The sequence below is a fragment of the Terrapene carolina genome, unplaced genomic scaffold (genome assembly GCF_002925995.2).
Source record: "Terrapene carolina triunguis isolate 2854851 unplaced genomic scaffold, T_m_triunguis-2.0 Scaffold751, whole genome shotgun sequence".
In the NCBI taxonomy this organism is placed as follows: Eukaryota; Metazoa; Chordata; order Testudines; family Emydidae; genus Terrapene; species Terrapene triunguis.
Window position 1 is genome coordinate 762,957 of NW_020665102.1, and position 17,311 is coordinate 780,267.

The 17,311-nt window shown below is 51.4% G+C and overlaps 1 protein-coding gene and 1 non-coding gene across 6 annotated transcripts in view; both read left to right on the forward strand.

Moving 5' to 3' along the window:
* CHD3 (chromodomain helicase DNA binding protein 3) overlaps positions 1-17,311 on the forward strand; it is a 60,936-nt gene that overhangs the window by 2,368 nt on the left and 41,257 nt on the right. For 2 of the 5 annotated variants that reach the window (XM_026660360.2, XM_026660362.2), the window contains exons 2-4: positions 12,533-12,651; positions 13,234-13,407; positions 16,173-16,297. In XM_026660360.2, coding sequence (XP_026516145.1) covers positions 12,533-12,651; positions 13,234-13,407; positions 16,173-16,297 — 418 coding nt within the window. The remainder of the gene's footprint in view (positions 1-12,532; positions 12,652-13,233; positions 13,408-16,172; positions 16,298-17,311) is intronic. The other 3 variants (XM_026660361.2, XM_026660363.2, XM_026660364.2) reach the window with 3 other exon arrangements.
* On the forward strand, positions 11,058-11,130 carry TRNAK-UUU. The gene has a single exon. It is a non-coding gene; the product is annotated as a tRNA-Lys (tRNA).

The window sequence follows — 17,311 nt, forward strand, 5'->3', positions numbered from 1 at the left end:
GCGGAGGGTGACGTGAGGACAGGGTTAATGGGCTGCGGTGGGAGTGGATGGGATCACGGCCAGGTTGGTGATGGCGGGAGCGGAGAGTGAGGTGAGGAGAGAGTGAATGGGCTACGGTGGGAGTGGATGGATCAGGGACAGGTTGGCGATGGTGGGAGCGGAGGGTGAGGTGAGGACAGGGTTAATGGGCTGTGGTGGCAGTGGGTGGATCAGGGCCAGGTTGGCAATGGCGGGAGCGGAGGGTGAGGTGAGGACGGTTAAGCGGAAGGCAGGGTAGTAGGTGGGGTCAAGACTAGGGTGAATATGGCGGGGACCTTTTGCGATATGACTCAAATGCTGTGTTTTGCGAGTTTACCTTCACTTCAGTTGTTGCTCTAAGTCCAGTCCGTATTCCCCCTGTATAACTGACCTGCTCCCTGTTCTGTGGCACCCATTATCTTGGTATCGGAGTCCTGCATGGTTTAAAAAGCAAATTTTAAATGTCAATGAAATCACAGGGATGTAACCAAAGGGTGTTGTCCGTTAAAATTGGAGAGTATTTTCCTGCTGCCAAACAAATCTCTACCCAGATTCGCTTCGATTTGCTCTCCCTTATTTAGAAAACCTCAGGCGTGGGGGGGAAGGACGCTTAAGGAATCGAAGGAGCAGAGAAATAAGGAAGTGTGGGCGTAAGATCGCACCGGTTCTCCCTCTCCCTTTATCGTTGGCATAATTATTAATTTATTTCTATTACAGTAACACCCGGATGCCGTAATCATGGATCAAGGCCCTGTTGTCCTAGACTGTGGGTACCTGCCTAACAAATAGATGGTCTGTCGCCAGAGTTTACAACCTAAGGCTTCAGCCTTCCAAAGACTTGTCATTTGCCGTGCGTCACGTGAAAGACGTGCAAGTCTTTTGCCTTCGTCTAAATGGACAATCTCTGCCCCAATCCTATTATTCTCAGCAGTAGGGTCTTTCCGCACATTGATTGGTCATAATGATCAGTGCGTCAAGAGAGAAAAGTATGCTTATTAGTTTCAGCCTTGTAGGAAAAGGATTTGTGACTTGAAAAAAAAAAAAAGTGTGTGTGGGGGGGGGGGAATAAAGTCAATATTTTTCTGTCACCAAATTTGATTTCCAGGTCTCCAAAGTCACTTTGCTTTCTCTTGATTTAATAAATGCTTTAATTTTAATGTTGGGCCAGGGGAGTGGAAAGACAGCTGTCTCCCCCGACCTTCTTTCTTAGCATTCCCTGAGTGACTGAAACACGTGATCGCTACGTATAGAAAAAACATGTTCTGTAGTTTTGAAGCATGGGGCCTGGTCTACGCTGGGGTGGGGGTCGATATAAGATACGCAACTTCAGCTATGGGAATAGCGTAGCTGAAGTCGACGTATCTTATTTCGACTTACTTCCTGTCCTTACAGCGCGGGATCGACGACTGCGGCTCCCCCGTCGACTCCGCTACCGCCGCTCGCCCTGGTGGAGTTCCGGAGTTGACGGGAGCGCATTCGGGGATCAATATATTGCGTCGACGTGATATATCGATCCCCGATAGATCGATCGCTACCCGCCGATCTGGCGGGTAGTCTGGACGTACCCTAAGTGTCTGATCCTGGAGACGCTTGGGTGGGTAGCTTTGCTCATGGAAGTAGTCCCATTGGCTTCAGAGTGTGAGTCAAGTTCCTTGTGTTGTGTGTTACATCGTGCCCGGAAGATGTGTGGCTTGAGATCTTCATTCAAATCCTGCCTCTGCCAGTGGCCTTGCTAGGTCACCTTGGGCGAACCGCTTCCCCACCCCGTGCCTCGGTTTCCCCCTCTGTGAAATGAGGCTAAAGATACTGTTGACTTGCTTTGGAAAGTGCTTTGAAATCTACTGAAGAAAATAAATAAGAGCTGGGGATAATTATTATATGAGAAAGTGGAGGAAAGATTTGCAGGTTTACGACCTAACACGTGTGGCTAAGTTAAAGAAAGGCAAAGATGATTCCCCATTGTGAATACTGATTTTAAAAAAAATTAACACTAGAGAGGGAGAAAAACAATCACTTTATTTTCTCTTGATCAAGAAAAGCCACTTTCAGTGAAAAGGAAAAGAAGTGTGTGTGTGTGTGTGTTTAAGCTCCAGGATTTAAAATAGAGTCGTGTGTGTGTGTGTGTGTGTGTGTGTGTTTTTAAGCTCCAGGATTTAAAATAGAGTCTCCTCTTCCCCGCTTTTCAAAATGGTCAGAAATCGATGTTTCCGTTTTAAAAGCAGCGTTGCTTCATCACGAAAACGGTGTCCCCATAATCTTTAAATCTACCTCCCGATTCTCCACCTGTAACATTGAGACGCTTAAGCGAAAGAATCCAGAACCGTTCATAAAATGACCGTATGGCCTTGCTTTTTGCTTATTTGTATTCAAGTACAGGCTGCTGAGCAGAGATCAGGGCCGCCTTGAGCTAGGCCTTGTATTGAGTAGGCGCCGATCCTGCAAGGCTTTTCAGCATTTATGATGAAAATCCTGGCTGTGTTGAAATCAGTGGGGATTTTGCCTTTGTCCTCAATGAAGCCAGAATTTCGGCCATAATTTTTTGACTTCCAAACTCCTCCAGACCAGGAAGGTAGAAGATCACAGGTTGATTGTTTTTCCCAGAGCCCTGAAAACATCCGAACTCTGGTGCTGATTCTGGAAAGACTTAAACATGTGCGTAACGATGTGGACAGCTAAAGTCACTGATCGAAGTGGGACTCCTTGTGTGATCAGAATTAAGCACCTGATTAAGTCTTCGCAGGATTGGGTACCTGCAGGATGTAACACCGTGGTGTCCGCTTCGACGCTAGTCTAAGAAGCAAGTTCCTGATTTGAAGAGGTGCTGAAGGCTCACCATTTGTACTGAAGTCTGCTGGACCTGCAGGTGCTCAGCACCTTTGCAAATCAGACCACTAAAGTTGGCAGGGGGGTGCTTTATAATTACTCCCCCCAAAAGGGGCACTTTAAGTAGTATTTCCATGTAAAACAACCACATGGAAATTCTTACAGGATCTGAGAAACGAGGGGATACGTTTAGCCCCTGATCCTGTGATTGATGACGGATCCAGCTGGAGGATTGGCGGCCTTGGTTGCTTTCCAGCGTGAAATCTCTTCCAACGTAGCTGTCCCCTCTCCTGAGTAGGGCACTGGGAACACCATCAGGTTTCCTTGGCAAGAGTTTTCCTCACATTGGTCCTAAAGCGGCGGCTAATCCAGCTCATCGTCTGAAATTCGGGAAGGTCTCAGTAACCTACCTACTCCTGCACTGGGTCTCTGATCTCTCCCAGCCCCCCTGCATTTCCTTGTCAGCTGGTGTCCCTGTGGATTTATACCCGATAACAGACTATTCTCTGAGGGTGAAATTTGCAAAGGGGCTCCGCATCCTACCTGGGAACAAGGGGGAACAGGTGGGCTTTACGCACTTCTGAAAATCTGCCTGCTTCAATCAATTGCTTAACGGGGGACCTGAGCGCTTTCTGAAAATCTCCCTCATAGCCTGTATTTAATTTGGCAGAGTTCCCGAAGTGCAGAATCCCTCCCTGACTGGCGAATTTCTACCTTGGGGACAATGATTTTTAAAGCCACTGTTAAAAATAAGAAGGACATATTCCCCTGCCCCAGTGGAAATGGCCTCTGTTAACTGCCGTAGATAAAGGATCTGTTCTTGGTTTGCTTGTCTTTTGTTTAAATTTAAATATGCAAGTGGGGTGGAAAAGACATCTGTAGTGAATGAGATGAAGATTCTTGAGTCTTTCTTTGTTTCGGGTTACGGTGAAATAACTCTTGATTTCTGGTTTTAGTTAAATCTCCATCCCCGCCATCCCTTGTCGCGTTATATAATATCTATGTGTGTGCATGTATTTTATATATTATATATATATATATAATTTTTTTTCCAAGGTAGGGAGTGAAATGTCACGTGTGTGGAAATTTCTAGTTGATTGCCTGCCAAAATACCCATCTCGGCTGCGCATGTGCATCAATATTATGATTAGGGCGGGGGGGGGAGAATCTGAAAGGGGGGAGGGGGGGAAAAAAAAAAAGAAAAGATTGATGGCAGGATTAGAAATTGACGGGATTGAGGGGCGGTAAGGAGGCACCGCGGCCTGCCCCGCTCCCCTCGGCTTTGTGAATTACATCCCACCGGGAACTGAGCAGCGGCTGAATGCAACCAGGTGATTCAAACCCAGAGGGCTGAAGAGAGAATGTGGTATTGTCAGAAGAAACGGGGACCTAGCCAGATGCGTTCGACAGAAGGGGCTGGCGGCTGAGCCGGGCTCCGGCAGGAATCTAGGCGGGGAGGGGGCGAAGCCGAGTCCACCCCCTTGGCTGCGCCTCCGTTTTTATTTTATTTTTATTTTTTTGCATTTTGATTTGCAAGGCAAAAGAGCTGGTGGTGTCAGCGTACGGGGTGTGTGCACGCCTGCGGGTGTGTGTGTGTGTGTGTGTGTGTGTCAGAGGGCTGTGTTGTCATTTCTAACCTAGCAAGACATCCCCTGTCGAGGTGACTGGCATCATCTGATGGGTCATTCCTCTCTGTGCTGCTGAGTTCATGTTTGCCTTGCAGCTGGCCAATGTCTCTCTCCCGTGGCCAGCCTGCTGTGTGAAGTTGCCAAAGGATTATTAGATGAGGAATCCACCCCGAGTAGGTGGTCGGCAGGCTCCTGCATAAACCAGTGCATTTGTCTTGTCTTCCCTGAGGTTGTTTTTCCCCCCTCCCTCCCCCCCCCACAGGCCAGGGAAATCCATTATCTTCTTTTGTAAATTCAGGCTCACCAAGGCCTCGATCATCCAGCAAGTGGGACCCACTCAGATGCTTTGTTAGTTCGGGGCCTGCGGGCGAAGACGCGGCGGTGTGAATTTAGAGCCGGTGAAGGGTATTAGTTTGGGATCCCGGAGCGGACAGGTACAGTGGGATCAGTGTGCTTAATCTGTGACCTAGAGGACCCTCTCCGCGGGCTTGAGCCGTGACCCCGTTTAGTTCTTGACCTCTGTCAAAAGACAGCCAGTTAGTGCCAGCTGTGATTTATGCGGCCGCCTGCCCCACGGGGAGCCAGGCTAAGAACCCGCCAGCTTGTAGGGTCACTGAACAGCCGTCGGATAACGACGCGGGCTTGATTTGGACGGATGAGCTAGAGGAGAAAGGCTCTGCATGCCGGGGAGGAAACTCCCGATCCGGGAGACGGACGCGCCGGTGTCTGATCCTGTCTGTCCCGGGCAGGAATTTGGAGCAATCAAATTTTTTAATTGCTCCGCTCCAGCTCTGTGCATAAAACCTACTGGTCCACGCTCCAGCTCTGGGCTCCGCTCCAAAGCTCTGGTCCCGGGGGCCCTGAGTCCCTTACAAACATCCTGACGGCTCTGTGGGGAAGGGACATGTTGTTATCCCCAGAACTGAGGGCCACAGGGATCGATGTTTTTTTGGTGCCAAAATCCCATTAATTCCAAATGCCTGTAAAAATCTGGGTCTCGGTGACTTAGCCAGGGTTGTATCAGAAGTCTGTGTTGGGAATTGAACTCAGATCTTCTGAGTCGTAGTCAAAAGCTTTACCCGCAAGACCCTCCTTCCTCTGCTTAAACCTGACTTTTAGGGGTCTGTCCTGTAAAGTGCTGAGGGCCTTTGGCTCACGGCAGGAAGTGCTCCCTGCTCAAGGTGTAAGGCGGGGAGTTGGGGCGCTTGGAGCTATGGAACAGTTTGAATCCAGCCCAGGTGCCATTGGGGTGTCCACCAGTGGCGTGCGGGGAAGCGCGGACTCACCTCTCCGTTGTTCTCTAGTGTCTCAGTTTTTGTTTAAAAAAAACCCAACTCTATCAGGGAGGGGAAGGGGACAAACCTTGACAATGTGAGGTGAGTGTAACTGACTCCTGAATTTGCAGAGAGCCTGCGCCCATTGGTCTGAGAGAGGGGAGCTGCCCCACGTGCAAGCGACGCTGCCTTCTTACCATATGCACAACATGCTGCGGGTGGGGGGTGACCAGGATTCATCACCGAATTTGGTCCGGTGGTTGGCTCATTAGCTTCCTCAGCCCAGGGAAGCGCGCGACGGGAACGGTGATCTATGCTCCCCAGTGATGGCGCCTGGGGGGACAGCTCAGTTAGGAAATGGATAGCTCAGTGGTTTGAGCAGTGGCCTGCTAAACCCAGGGTTGTGAGTTCAATCCTTGAGGGGGCCATTTAGGGATCTGGGGCAAAAATCTGTCTGGGGATTGGGCTTGCTTTGAGCAGGGGGTTGGACTAGATGGCCTCCTGAGGTCCCTTCCAACCCTGATATTCTATGATTCATTCCTTTATGACAGCCGTACGGTGGCCCGTTGTGGGAAGCTAGTGCAGCGTTCTCAAAAGTCCCACCCGAAAGCCTGTGTCAGACGAAGTGGTTGTAATGCCCCTTCTGGCCTCCAAAACGGACTCCAGGGCCCCGTCGCTGGCCATCCCAGCATTGAGGCCTGGCTGGGTTGTGCCTGTGTCTGTTTGCTAATTATCTTCTGTCCCCGGGGCTGCCAATCTGGCAATTTCACTGACACCAAATTAAAAAAAAAAGAATCAAAACCCCATCGCCCTATGTGCGAGGAATTTGGCTGAGCGTTGGTGGCTGGGATTCTGGTCTCGCTGGTTTGAGCGTGGGTTTTCTAGAGGCGATGCTAGATGTTCTGCATTAGTCACGCTTGGGGAACGTTCCCCCACGGTCTCCAGTCAAGCAGGTGGAGAAACGGCTCACGGGGCTGGACGAAGCGTGAGAATGGCTGTCTAATTGCTGTTCAGCTGGCTGTCTTGTGACATTAGCAAGGCCTTGTTACGTCTGGCCTCCCTGAGCTAATCAGAGCTTCTGCGGAAGAGAGCAGACCGTTAAACAGCTGTCCAAAAAAAGGTGCAGAGGGACCCATTCACACCAGCGGAGCAACTCCTGATTGACATTGGGGTGAGTGAGAAGAGAACAGGGAGCGTGCTGCACCCCACAAGCTCTGTCTTATTTTGCCGGTATGCTGAGGACGGCGCTGCAAATCTCTTGCGCCATTTCCTGATTTCCTTAAATCCTCAGCTCCCAGAGTCATGTGATTAGGTGAGACTTTCAGCTGTGGTTGTTTGAAAATAGCAAGTTGTGACCTCTCTGGGTTGTGGGGGAAAGCTTGAAAACATAAAACCGGGCGGGGGTGGGAGGAACCCTGGATTTATTATTTATTTTTTAAATCTCAGGATTATTATTATTTTTTTTTAAGTCGACCTCATGATTTTCTTTGCGGCCTGACTCATGGCTTTTGAAGGCTTCGGCTTGGCAGTGTCCAGTGGATTAAAAAAAAAATCCCCTTTTCCCAAGGTCTGGCTTCTGTCATTCATACTACCCTGAGCCACAGGCGAGGGAGCCAAAATCTCTTTCCTCTGCTCTTCGGCACATAACTCAGAGCTTTGCTTGTTTCAAACCGCCGTCGGCCTTGCCAGGATCCCGGTCGTCTGACATTCGATAGCTGCTCCGAGGTGATTGACTCATGGTTTGCTGCTGCTGGCTTCGCCGGACGTAGTCCGTCTTGGGCTCTGGTCCCATCAGTTCTCACAAGCTGGGTAGGATTCGGGGGACAGAGGCGCCAAGGTCGCAGCAGGGGAAGTGGTATTAGAGGAAAGAATGGTGATGGGAACGGTTCACTTCCTGTCTCAAACTCTGTCACCGTGTCGCTTGGCTCCACTCTCTCAGAGGTGGCTGCATTTTAGTAAAGCAGGGGAGACGACGGCGGAGCATTAGAGCTTCAAACCGTGAATGTCTTGTCAACAAGGCAGGCACGTAAGTTACCATCGGGTCTGCCATGGTGCTGGGGTTTTTTGGGGTTCTTCACACTCCTGGCTTAGATTTGCAGCGGGTCCCTCGGCTGACTACCTTGGAGAGACTTTGGGTACGTCTATACTTACCTCCGGGTCCGGCGGTAAGCAATTGATCTTCTGGGATCGATTTATCGCGTCTTGTCTAAACGCGATAAATCGATCCCGGAAGTGCTCGCCGTCGACGCCGGTACTCCTGCTCCGTGAGAGGAGTACGCGGAGTCGACGGGGGAGCCTGCCTGCCGCGTATGGACCCGCGGTAAGTTCGAACTAAGGTACTTCGACTTCAGCTACGTTAATAACGTAGCTGAAGTTGCGTATCTTAGTTCGAAGTGGGGGGTTAGTGTGGACCAGGCCCTAGAGACTTCTTGGAGTTTAAGGCGGAAGGATCATCTACTCTGACCTCCTGTGATCTCACCTGGTTACGCCTGTAGTGAGCCCGATGACTTTAGTTAGACCAAAGCATCTCGATGTTGCATTAGCAGGAGCGTCGTAAGCCAGACACAGGAAGTAATTCTTACATCCTACTCTGCGCTGATACAGCCTCAGCTGGAGTCTTGTGTCCAGTTCCGGGCGCCTCATTTCAGGAAAGATGGGGACGGATTGGAGAGAGTCCAGAGAAGAGCAACAAAAATGATGAGAGGTCTAGAAAACATGAGAGAAGATTGAAAAAATTGGGTTTGTTTAGTCTGGAGAAGAGAAGACTGAGAGGGGACATGATCACAGTTTTCAAGTACATAAAAGGTTGTTACAAGGAGGAGGGAGAAAAATTGTTCTCCTTAACCCCTGAGGATAGGACAAGAAGCAACGGGCTTAAATTGTAGCAAGGGCGGTTTAGGTTGGACATTAGGAAAAACTTCCTAACTGTCAGGGTGGTTAAACTCTGAAATAAATTGCCCAGGGAGGTGGTGGAGTCTCCATCATTGGAGGTTTTTAAGAGCAGGTTGGACAAACACCTGTCAGGGATGGTCTAGATAATAGTTAGTCATAGAATCATAGAATATCAGGGTTGGACGGGACCTCAGAAGGTATCTTAGTCCAACCCCCTGCTCAAAGCAGGACCAACCCCAACTAAATCATCCCAGCCAGGGCTTTGTCAAGCCAGGCCTTAAAAACCTCTAAGGAAGGAGATTCCACCACCTCCCTAGGTAACCCATTCCAGTGCTTCACCACCCTCCCAGTGAAAAAGTTTTTCCTAGACCTCCCCCACTGCAACTTGAGACCATTGCTCCTTGTTCTGTCATCTGCCACCACTGAGAACAGCCGAGCTCCATCCTCTTTGGAAACCCCCTTCAGGTAGCTGAAGGCTGCTATCAAATCCCCCTTCACTCTTCTCTTCTGCAGACTAAATAACCCCAGTTCCCTCAGCCTCTCCTCGTAAGTCATGTGCCCCAGCCCCCTAATCATTTTTGTTGTCCTCCGCTGGACTCTCTTCAATTTTTCCACATCCTTCTTGTAGTGTGGGGCCCAAAACTGGACACAGTACTCCAGATGAGGCCTTACCAGTGCCGAATAGAGGGGAATAATCACGTCCCTCCATCTGCTGGCAATGCCCCTACTTATACAGCCCAAAATGCCTTTGGCCTTCTTGGCAACAAGGGCACACTGCTGACTCATATCCAGCTTCTCGTCCACTGTAACCCCTAGGTCCTTTTCTGCAGATGGTCTAGTTGTCCTCTCTAGGTCTTTTCCAGCCTTACGGTTCTGTGATGCGTTGTGGCTTGGGTCTGCGAGGGAGTAGCTTGCAGGTGTAACTTTGCCTGCCAGATCCCCATATTTTTGCCTACTGTGAAATTGACAACGGGGTGGGGGAGGGGTGTGAAATGACCAGCCAGGTCGGCCTAGAAACCATAATTTTGCTTTACGCAAGGCCCGAACTCATGTCTGACGCTGTGTATTTATTATTTTGCAAGAGAAGAGTAACGGGTAAATATCTGTTTCACCCTAAAAGCCCTAATAATGGTTGGTTTTCCACAGCTGCATGGGTCAGTAGCACGACCCTAGGGAAGGAATAAATACCAGAACGCAGCTGTCTGCCCTTTGGTGAAATAACAGGGTCCTCGGAGTAAATATAGCATTTAGCCGGCGGGGGGGAGGTTGGGGCGGATTGCACGGGCGTATCTCAGCTGCTGGAAATCCGTTGCCAGCTGTGAGGAGGATGAAGATGCATTCTGACCTGGTGCGGCCTCGCTTTGGAGACGCATGTCAAGGCTTGAAAGTTAATTTGGAGGAAGGGAGGGTGAGAATCGAAAGCGCTGTCGCTGTTCCTGACAGGGAGGTTTTGTGGAACAGCTATTCCGCTCAATTTCCCTATGTAAATAATCCTTAATAGATAACGTGTGACTCCATCCCTAGGAGGCTTTCCGGGTTGACACTGGCTTCTCTGTGACTTACGCGTTACTTGAAGGAAACCGTTGGGCCGGGGTGAAATGCCAAAAGCTATTCTTCCTGCGGTGCAAATGCCGTTACGGAAAGAGAATGTTTCCCGGTTCTTTGCTCCTGATGTCAGTCATTCTCAGCAGCGTGGACCGGCAACGCCAACATTTGCAAGGAGCCCAGTAACTTAGTGCAATTAGGACAACGATTCCGAGCCAATCTCATGCTTCAGGGCTCCGGCCAAGTTGCCTGCAGGAGTCAGGAAGGAATTGATGCGCAATTGGTATCGGGGAGTGGGAGCCACTTTCCCCTGGGGCATCAGAGATCGCCAGGGCTGGCTCTGCTGCTGACCCGCTGTGCGTCGGTGGGCGAGTCGTTCCCATGCCTGGTGCCTCAGTTTCCCCTTCTCTGCTGATTTCGATTGTAAGCTCTTTGGGACGGGGACTTGTCTCTGACGAGGCGTTTGTGCAGCGCCTGGCACAGCGGGGGCCCTGGTCTCAGCTGGGGCCTGCCGATGCTTCCGTATTATTGCAAAAAATAAACAAGAGTAACACTCCGTCAAAACGCCAGTGGAGAGGATTTGGCGCATTTGCATAATGAATGGCCAGCCGATGGTTTGGAACCACGGCTATCCAGCCAGGTTTGGCTCACTAGCCAGCGGAGCTGCGTCTACGTAAAGCTGGTACAGGAAAGAAATGGAATTGAGCCTGTTGTTTCGTTGAAGGCCAGTTAGATCATCTAATCTGGCCTGTCCAACGCGGGCCCATCAATTTCCCCTGCACTCAGTGAAGTGTCATTTTACCCTTTCACACCGTACAAAAACCAGGGCTCACCCGCCGAAACGCAGAGGCAGCTGGTTTAGTACGAAGAAGAGGAAGTCCGGATAGTTCAGTCGGTAGAGCATCAGACTTTTAATCTGAGGGTCCAGGGTTCAAGTCCCTGTTCGGGCGAGTCTTGCTTTTGCCAGGAAGACTAATGGCATTCGGGGCTGTATAAGTAGGGGCACTGTCAGCAGATCGAGGGACGTGATCATTCCCCTCTATTCAACATTAGTGAGGCCTCATCTGGAGCACTGTGTCCAGTTTTGGGCCCCACACTACAAGAAAGATGTGGAAAAATTGGGAAGAGTCCAGCAGAGGGCAACAAAAATGATTAGGGGGCTGGAGCACATGACTTATGAGGAGAGGCTGAGGGAACTGAGATTATTTAGTCTGCAGAAGAGAAGAATGAGGGGGGATTTGATAGCTGCTTTCAACTACCTGAAAGGGAGTTCCAAAGAGGATGGATCTAGACTGTTCTCAGTGGTACCAGATGACAGAACAAGGAGTAATGGTCTCAAGTTGCAGTGGGGGAGGTCTCGGTTGGATATTAGGAAACACTAGTTCACTAGGAAGGTGGTGAAGCACTGGAATGGGTTCCCTAGAGAGGTGGTAGAATCTCCTTCCTTAGAGGTTTTTAAGGTCAGGCTTGACAAAGCCCTGGCTGGGATGATTTAGTTGGGGATTGGTCCTGCTTTGAGCAGGGGGTTGGACTAGATACCTCCTGAGGTCCCTTCCAACCCTGATATTCTATGATTCTAAGTCTTTTTTTGCACAATTAATCTGTGGAACTCCTTGCCAGGGGATGTGGCGAAGACCAAAAATATAACTGGGTTCCCAAAAAGTTCACAGAGGATAGGTTCATTGGTGGCTCCTAGCCAAGATGGTCCAGGACGCAACCCCACGCTCGTGGTGACCCTAAACAGCGGGCTACCGGGAGTGGTAGAGCACAGTGGGTCACAGCATAATTGTCCTGTATGTTCCCCCAGCGCGCTAGCTCAGGCCACTGTTGGAGACAGGATACTAGGTTAGTTGTAGCGAGGCCTGACCCAGTTTGGCAGCCTTATGACTTCAGGATTGTGCAGGAGAGAATGAATGGGGAGCTAAGGTTGACGCCAGCCGAGAGATTCAAACCGTTCGCCCGTGGCTCTTTGGCCTGCCGTTCACCTCGGAGGTCCCCGCGCGTCCTCAACACGGTGGCTTCGAGCGGCTGCAAAACCCGACGAGCCGGGCTCTGAGCCCAGTTCCTTGGGGGCCTGTAATCCGTGCCAGGCAGGCGTGGAGAACAGATGGCAGCTCCGGGCCCGCGGGACAGTGCGGCTGTAGGCAGGGGCTCTCGGCTTATTAGTGCCTGGCCCCGGCTGCTCAGAGGCGAGGATCCTAGGCAGGGTGGATTGTAGGGGTGGGCGAAGAGGGAGCCGGGGGGGGAAGACAGCTTGCTTCAGCGTGTGAGCCAGACGCACAGAATCCTGGTGCCGGCAGCCTGCTCCCCGGTGCTGACTTACTTATCTTTTCTTTCCCCCCGGCTCTGCAGACGAAGAAGATGGGGATCTCAGGAACCTGGAGAGCGCCCTGGGCATCAAGAAGAAGAAAAGGGGTCCCCGCAAACAGAAGGAGAACAAGCCGGGGAAGCCCCGGAAGCGCAAAAAATTAGTAAGCCAGTTTGCCGGGCGGCCGACTCGTCGGGGGCAGGGCAGCTGGAGGCGGGGTGTGTGTGTGATCTCAGACGGGGAGGGAGCAGCGGGTGTGAGGATGGGGCGGGTTGATCTTGGACAGGGAGGGGAATCTATGCGGGGACACAGCCCTTTTTGAGCTCGGAGGGCTGATCTAGCCGCCGAGCTGCGTTTATCGGCCCTGCCCGTCTCCTCAGCCCGAGAAGGCTCAAACCCCTCGCCCAGAATCTGTTCGGCCTCTTTATTGGGGGCAGCATGTATTGGTGGCGCAGGATCCTATTCCCAGCTCTGACACTGGGTAACCTAGAGCAAATCACTCCCTCCTCCTCCCCACCCCCACCGTGCCTCACTTTCCCCATCTGCGAACTGATGCCGACCTCGTTTGTGAAACGCTTTGAGATCTGCTGATGAAACGCATAACAGCCGGGGCACCTGAGAGATTTCCCCCCCAAATCCTCCCAGCCGGTTCGACCGAGATTGACATCCACCCTGTCCCCGCTGGGAGCCGTTGTGTTCCCTCGCCAATTAGCTCCCTCTTGACTTTGCCCCTCTCGCCCCTCAGGTGAGCGAGGATGAGTTTGAGTCGGACCGGGAGGAGTTCCGGGAGAAGTCAGAGAGCGGGAGCAGCGACTATGGAGGGGTGGCCAAGAAGAAGCGGCGGAAGCACCGGGAGAAGAAGGAGAAAAAGACCAAACGCCGGAAAAAGGTGGATGGTGATGCAGGCCAGAAAGTAAAGGTACAGAGCAGCGATCCGCCACCCGCTGCTGGCCGAGCTCTCTGGGGTGAAACCCCCCACACCTCTGCACGTATAGGGGAAATCATCACCCGGATCTGTTTCACGGGCTGGAGCCGATATTCCCATAGAGCATGAAGCCAGATGGGGCCACCAGGTTTCATAGAATAGAATATCAGGGTTGGAAGGGAACCTCAGGAGTCCAACCCCCTGCTTAAAGCAGGACCAATCCTCAGACAGATTTTTGCCCCAGCTCCCTAAATGTCCCCCTCAAGGATTGAACTCATAACCCTGGGTTTAGCAGGCCAATGCTCAAACCACTGAGCTATCCCTCCCCCAATCCAGTCCACCCTCCTGTCTAGCACAGGCCAGTCACTTCCACCCACTTACCCCTCAACTGAGCCCAAAGACCTAACCATCTCCGGAGACTAACCCGGCAGAGACCGAGATACCCCCACTGCCTGATTTCCCTGCCCTGGCAGGGGATTGATGAGGCAAGATGTGCCCAGAGGATCACAACAGGCAGTCCACCCCCAAACCTGATGAGCCATTGGACCCCGCGTGAACAGGGCGGCTGGAGAGAGGGATTCCCAGAGCCGTGGCGGGAGAGCTTAACTGGATTTTAGCGAGCGCCGTTTGGGAGCTTGCCTCAACTCCTTGCTATCCCGTGCATGCAATGAACCGAAGCATCAGGCCGCGGAACCGCGCGCAAACGGACGGCATGGTTAGATCGGCCTGGGCTGACAGCAGCTTCGCTCTGGACAGAGGCCTGTTTGCTAGCAAACTTCTGCCTCAAAATCTGCTTTTTGGCTGACGTTTGGAAAGGGCACAAGGGACATCAGGAGTTAGGTGCATAAACTCTGGTCGGCCCTTCAGCCATTCCAAAGCACCTGCTCTTTCTCAAGATAACTCCCCTATTAGCGGAGTTTCCCTCCTCCCTGTTGTTTCGAAGCCGAGTTTGCCTCGGGACAGAAATCGCCCCTGTCCAAAGCGCTCTGGGACTGCCGTTCTGTCGGAGAAGGTGCGGGGAAAACGGATGGCGTTGGGGAAATCCCAAAACTGAAATTGTCCACCAGCAAAATGTTGTGGGTTTGGGGAGAATTTTCCTTTCGAAACCACATTTTTTCTTTTTAATTGAAAATAGTTTGTTCCGATGTTCAGCTTTGGGATTTTGGGGTTTTTTCCCTCTTTCACCCTTTGATTAACCTCCTCCCTGAGAAAAAGTGGGAAGAACCCCCTCCCCAAAACAGGAAATCTGAAAATGGAAAACAGCAACGAAGCAACTGTTTTTTAGTTGAGACCTAGGACAGGCATGGAACGCCTGAGTCACCAAGTTTGTGTCAGCTACAGCAGGCCCCCGATCAGACACTGGGCAAGGTCCGTCTTCAGACTCATTCGGCTGTCTCCCTCATGCCCCCCACTGGAAGGCCGTTCCTGATCCTCCCTTCCTCTGATGGGTATAATTCTGCTTCGGAGCTCCAGCCTCAGTTAATCCCCATCTGTTCCGCCAAAAATTGAAGTGAAATTTCTCATTTTGATTTTCCCGCTTTGGGAGAAATTAAGCATTTAGTCAGTTTTGACAAAATCACATTTTCCAGTGGGAAGTTTTTCATGTGGAAAAAATCGGGAGTGTTTGAAAAATATAGATTCAGCGGCATCAAAATATTTAACAAATTTGCCTCCATTTTGCCAAATAGTTTTGGTCCCCAAGCAAAGTAACAAACAAAAAATTCTTAGGAACAAAAAAAAAAGCTGAAAAATTCAAACTGTTTCTAAACGACTTTTCATCTAATACACCTCTACCCCGATATAACGTGACCCGATATAACACAAATCCGGATATAACGCGGTAAAGCAGCGCTCTGGGGGGTGGGGGGGGGCTGCACACTCCGGCGGATCAAAGCAAGTTTGATATAACGCAGTTTCACCTATAACGCGGTGAGATTTTTTTGGCTCCCGAGGACAGCGTTATATCGAGGTAGAGGTGTAATTTCATTGAACAAAAATGGTAAATAGGGCTCAAAACCGAAATGAAACATTTTGATTTTTTCAGTTGAAAGCGATTTTCTATTTCTTCATTTCCTGTTGTTTTACTCTGAAAAATTCCAAAATGTTTTGGAAAAAAAAAAGTTTGCAGACAAAACGTTTGATTTTTGTTTTCTTCAAAACAACTTTCAAAATTTCCCTTCGTTTTATTTTTTTTAAAAAATGAAACCTGATCGAAATTGAAACCAATCATTTCATTTCCGGGCGAGCAAAAAGTTGCGTTCGACCCAAAACAGTTGGGTGGTTTGTTTTTTTTGGAGATGCCGAGAAGTTTGAAAAACTTTATTTTGGGTTCGAGCCCATCATGGTTCTCCCATCCCCTGATTTGTCAGACTTGCCCATGAACCGGAAAACCGAGAAAGGTCCCCGCTTTTGTTGGGTTTAGTATGTGGCTGGCCATGCGCTAGACAGGAGGCCGTGCTGCATGATTTGGTAGAACCTTCTGGCCGAGAATGCTATGGCTCCATTTTGCCCGCTCCCTTTTGCTGCTAATTACTGGATCCTTGGCAATTCAGTATGGATGCTCCATTGTATCCTGTCTCTAGCAGGGACGTAGGAGAATGGTAGATCTCTCAGGACTGGAATCTTTAGGATGCCTCTGTGGTGGTCCCTCACGCTACCTGTCCACGCGCCAATCCTGGGAAACCTCCCACTGGGAGGGCAGGGGTGTATCCTCCCCTTTGGATAGGATCTGGCTAACGGGGAGCGTTTGGCTTGCTCAGCAGGTGGAGCAGAAGTCCTCGGCCCAGCTGCTCATGACCTGGGGGCTGGAAGACGTGGACCACGTGTTCTCCGAGGAGGATTATCACACGCTCACCAACTACAAAGCCTTCAGCCAGTTCATGAGGTAAGATCCTGGAGTCTTCGGATTTCCCATTGAATCAGGCTGTAGGGTGGACAGTGGGCGGCAGCTACGAGTCAGGACACCTGGGTTCTGTTCATGCCCCTGCCCTGTCATGTGACCTCGGTGGGTCGTTTCCCCTCCCACCCGTTGTTTGGACAGAGAGGAAGGTTTCTGGGCAGGAACTGTACCTCATGCAGCACCCGGCAGGCCTTCGTTGGGATCTCTATGGGGTGGTGGGCCCCATATCTTGGTCAGGTGGGTCTGTGCGGTGCCTGGTGTGATGGGGCCCTGATCTTGGCCAGGGGGGTCTGTGCAGCGCCCAGCACGACGGGGCCCCGATCTCGGTCGGGGCAGGGTGGGAGTTCTGTGCAGCGCTGAGCTCATGAGCTCGTTAGTAATGCCTAATGGGGGTGCATGGAGCTGCTCTAGAGCGTCTCTGTTCTGGCGGTGGGGTGCTGCCCCAGGTCTGCCTGCCCTATGGCTGGGGAGGAGAAGGATGAAAAGGCTCCCCCAATCCCTAAAATATGCCCCCGCTGCTGATCACGACCCTGGACCAAGCTGTCGCCATCTCCCTCTGCCCCAGCCCCCTTGGCGGCAGCTGCCGCCAGCAGATCCTGAAGTGGGAGGAGGAAGTGGATCCAGTCTCAGCTCCCCCCACACTCGGAAGCACCAGATGTTCGGGGAGAAGGAACCCCAAGAAGACCAGTAACGTGTGTCAGTGGAGCCAGGGCTGATTGACACCAGCTGGGTTCTGGCCCCGTTGACTCCAACGGAGAGACGCCCATTGATACCAGCTGGGATCTGGCCCCATTGACTCCAACGGAGAGACGCCCATTGACACGGGCTGGGATCTGGCCCCGTTGACTCCAATGGAGAGACGCCCATTGACACCAGCCGGGATCTGGCCCCATTGACTCCAGTGGAGAAACGCCCATTGACACCAGCCGGGATCTGGCCCCATTGACTCCGATGGAGAGACGCCCATTGACACCAGCCGGGATCTGGCCCCATTGACTC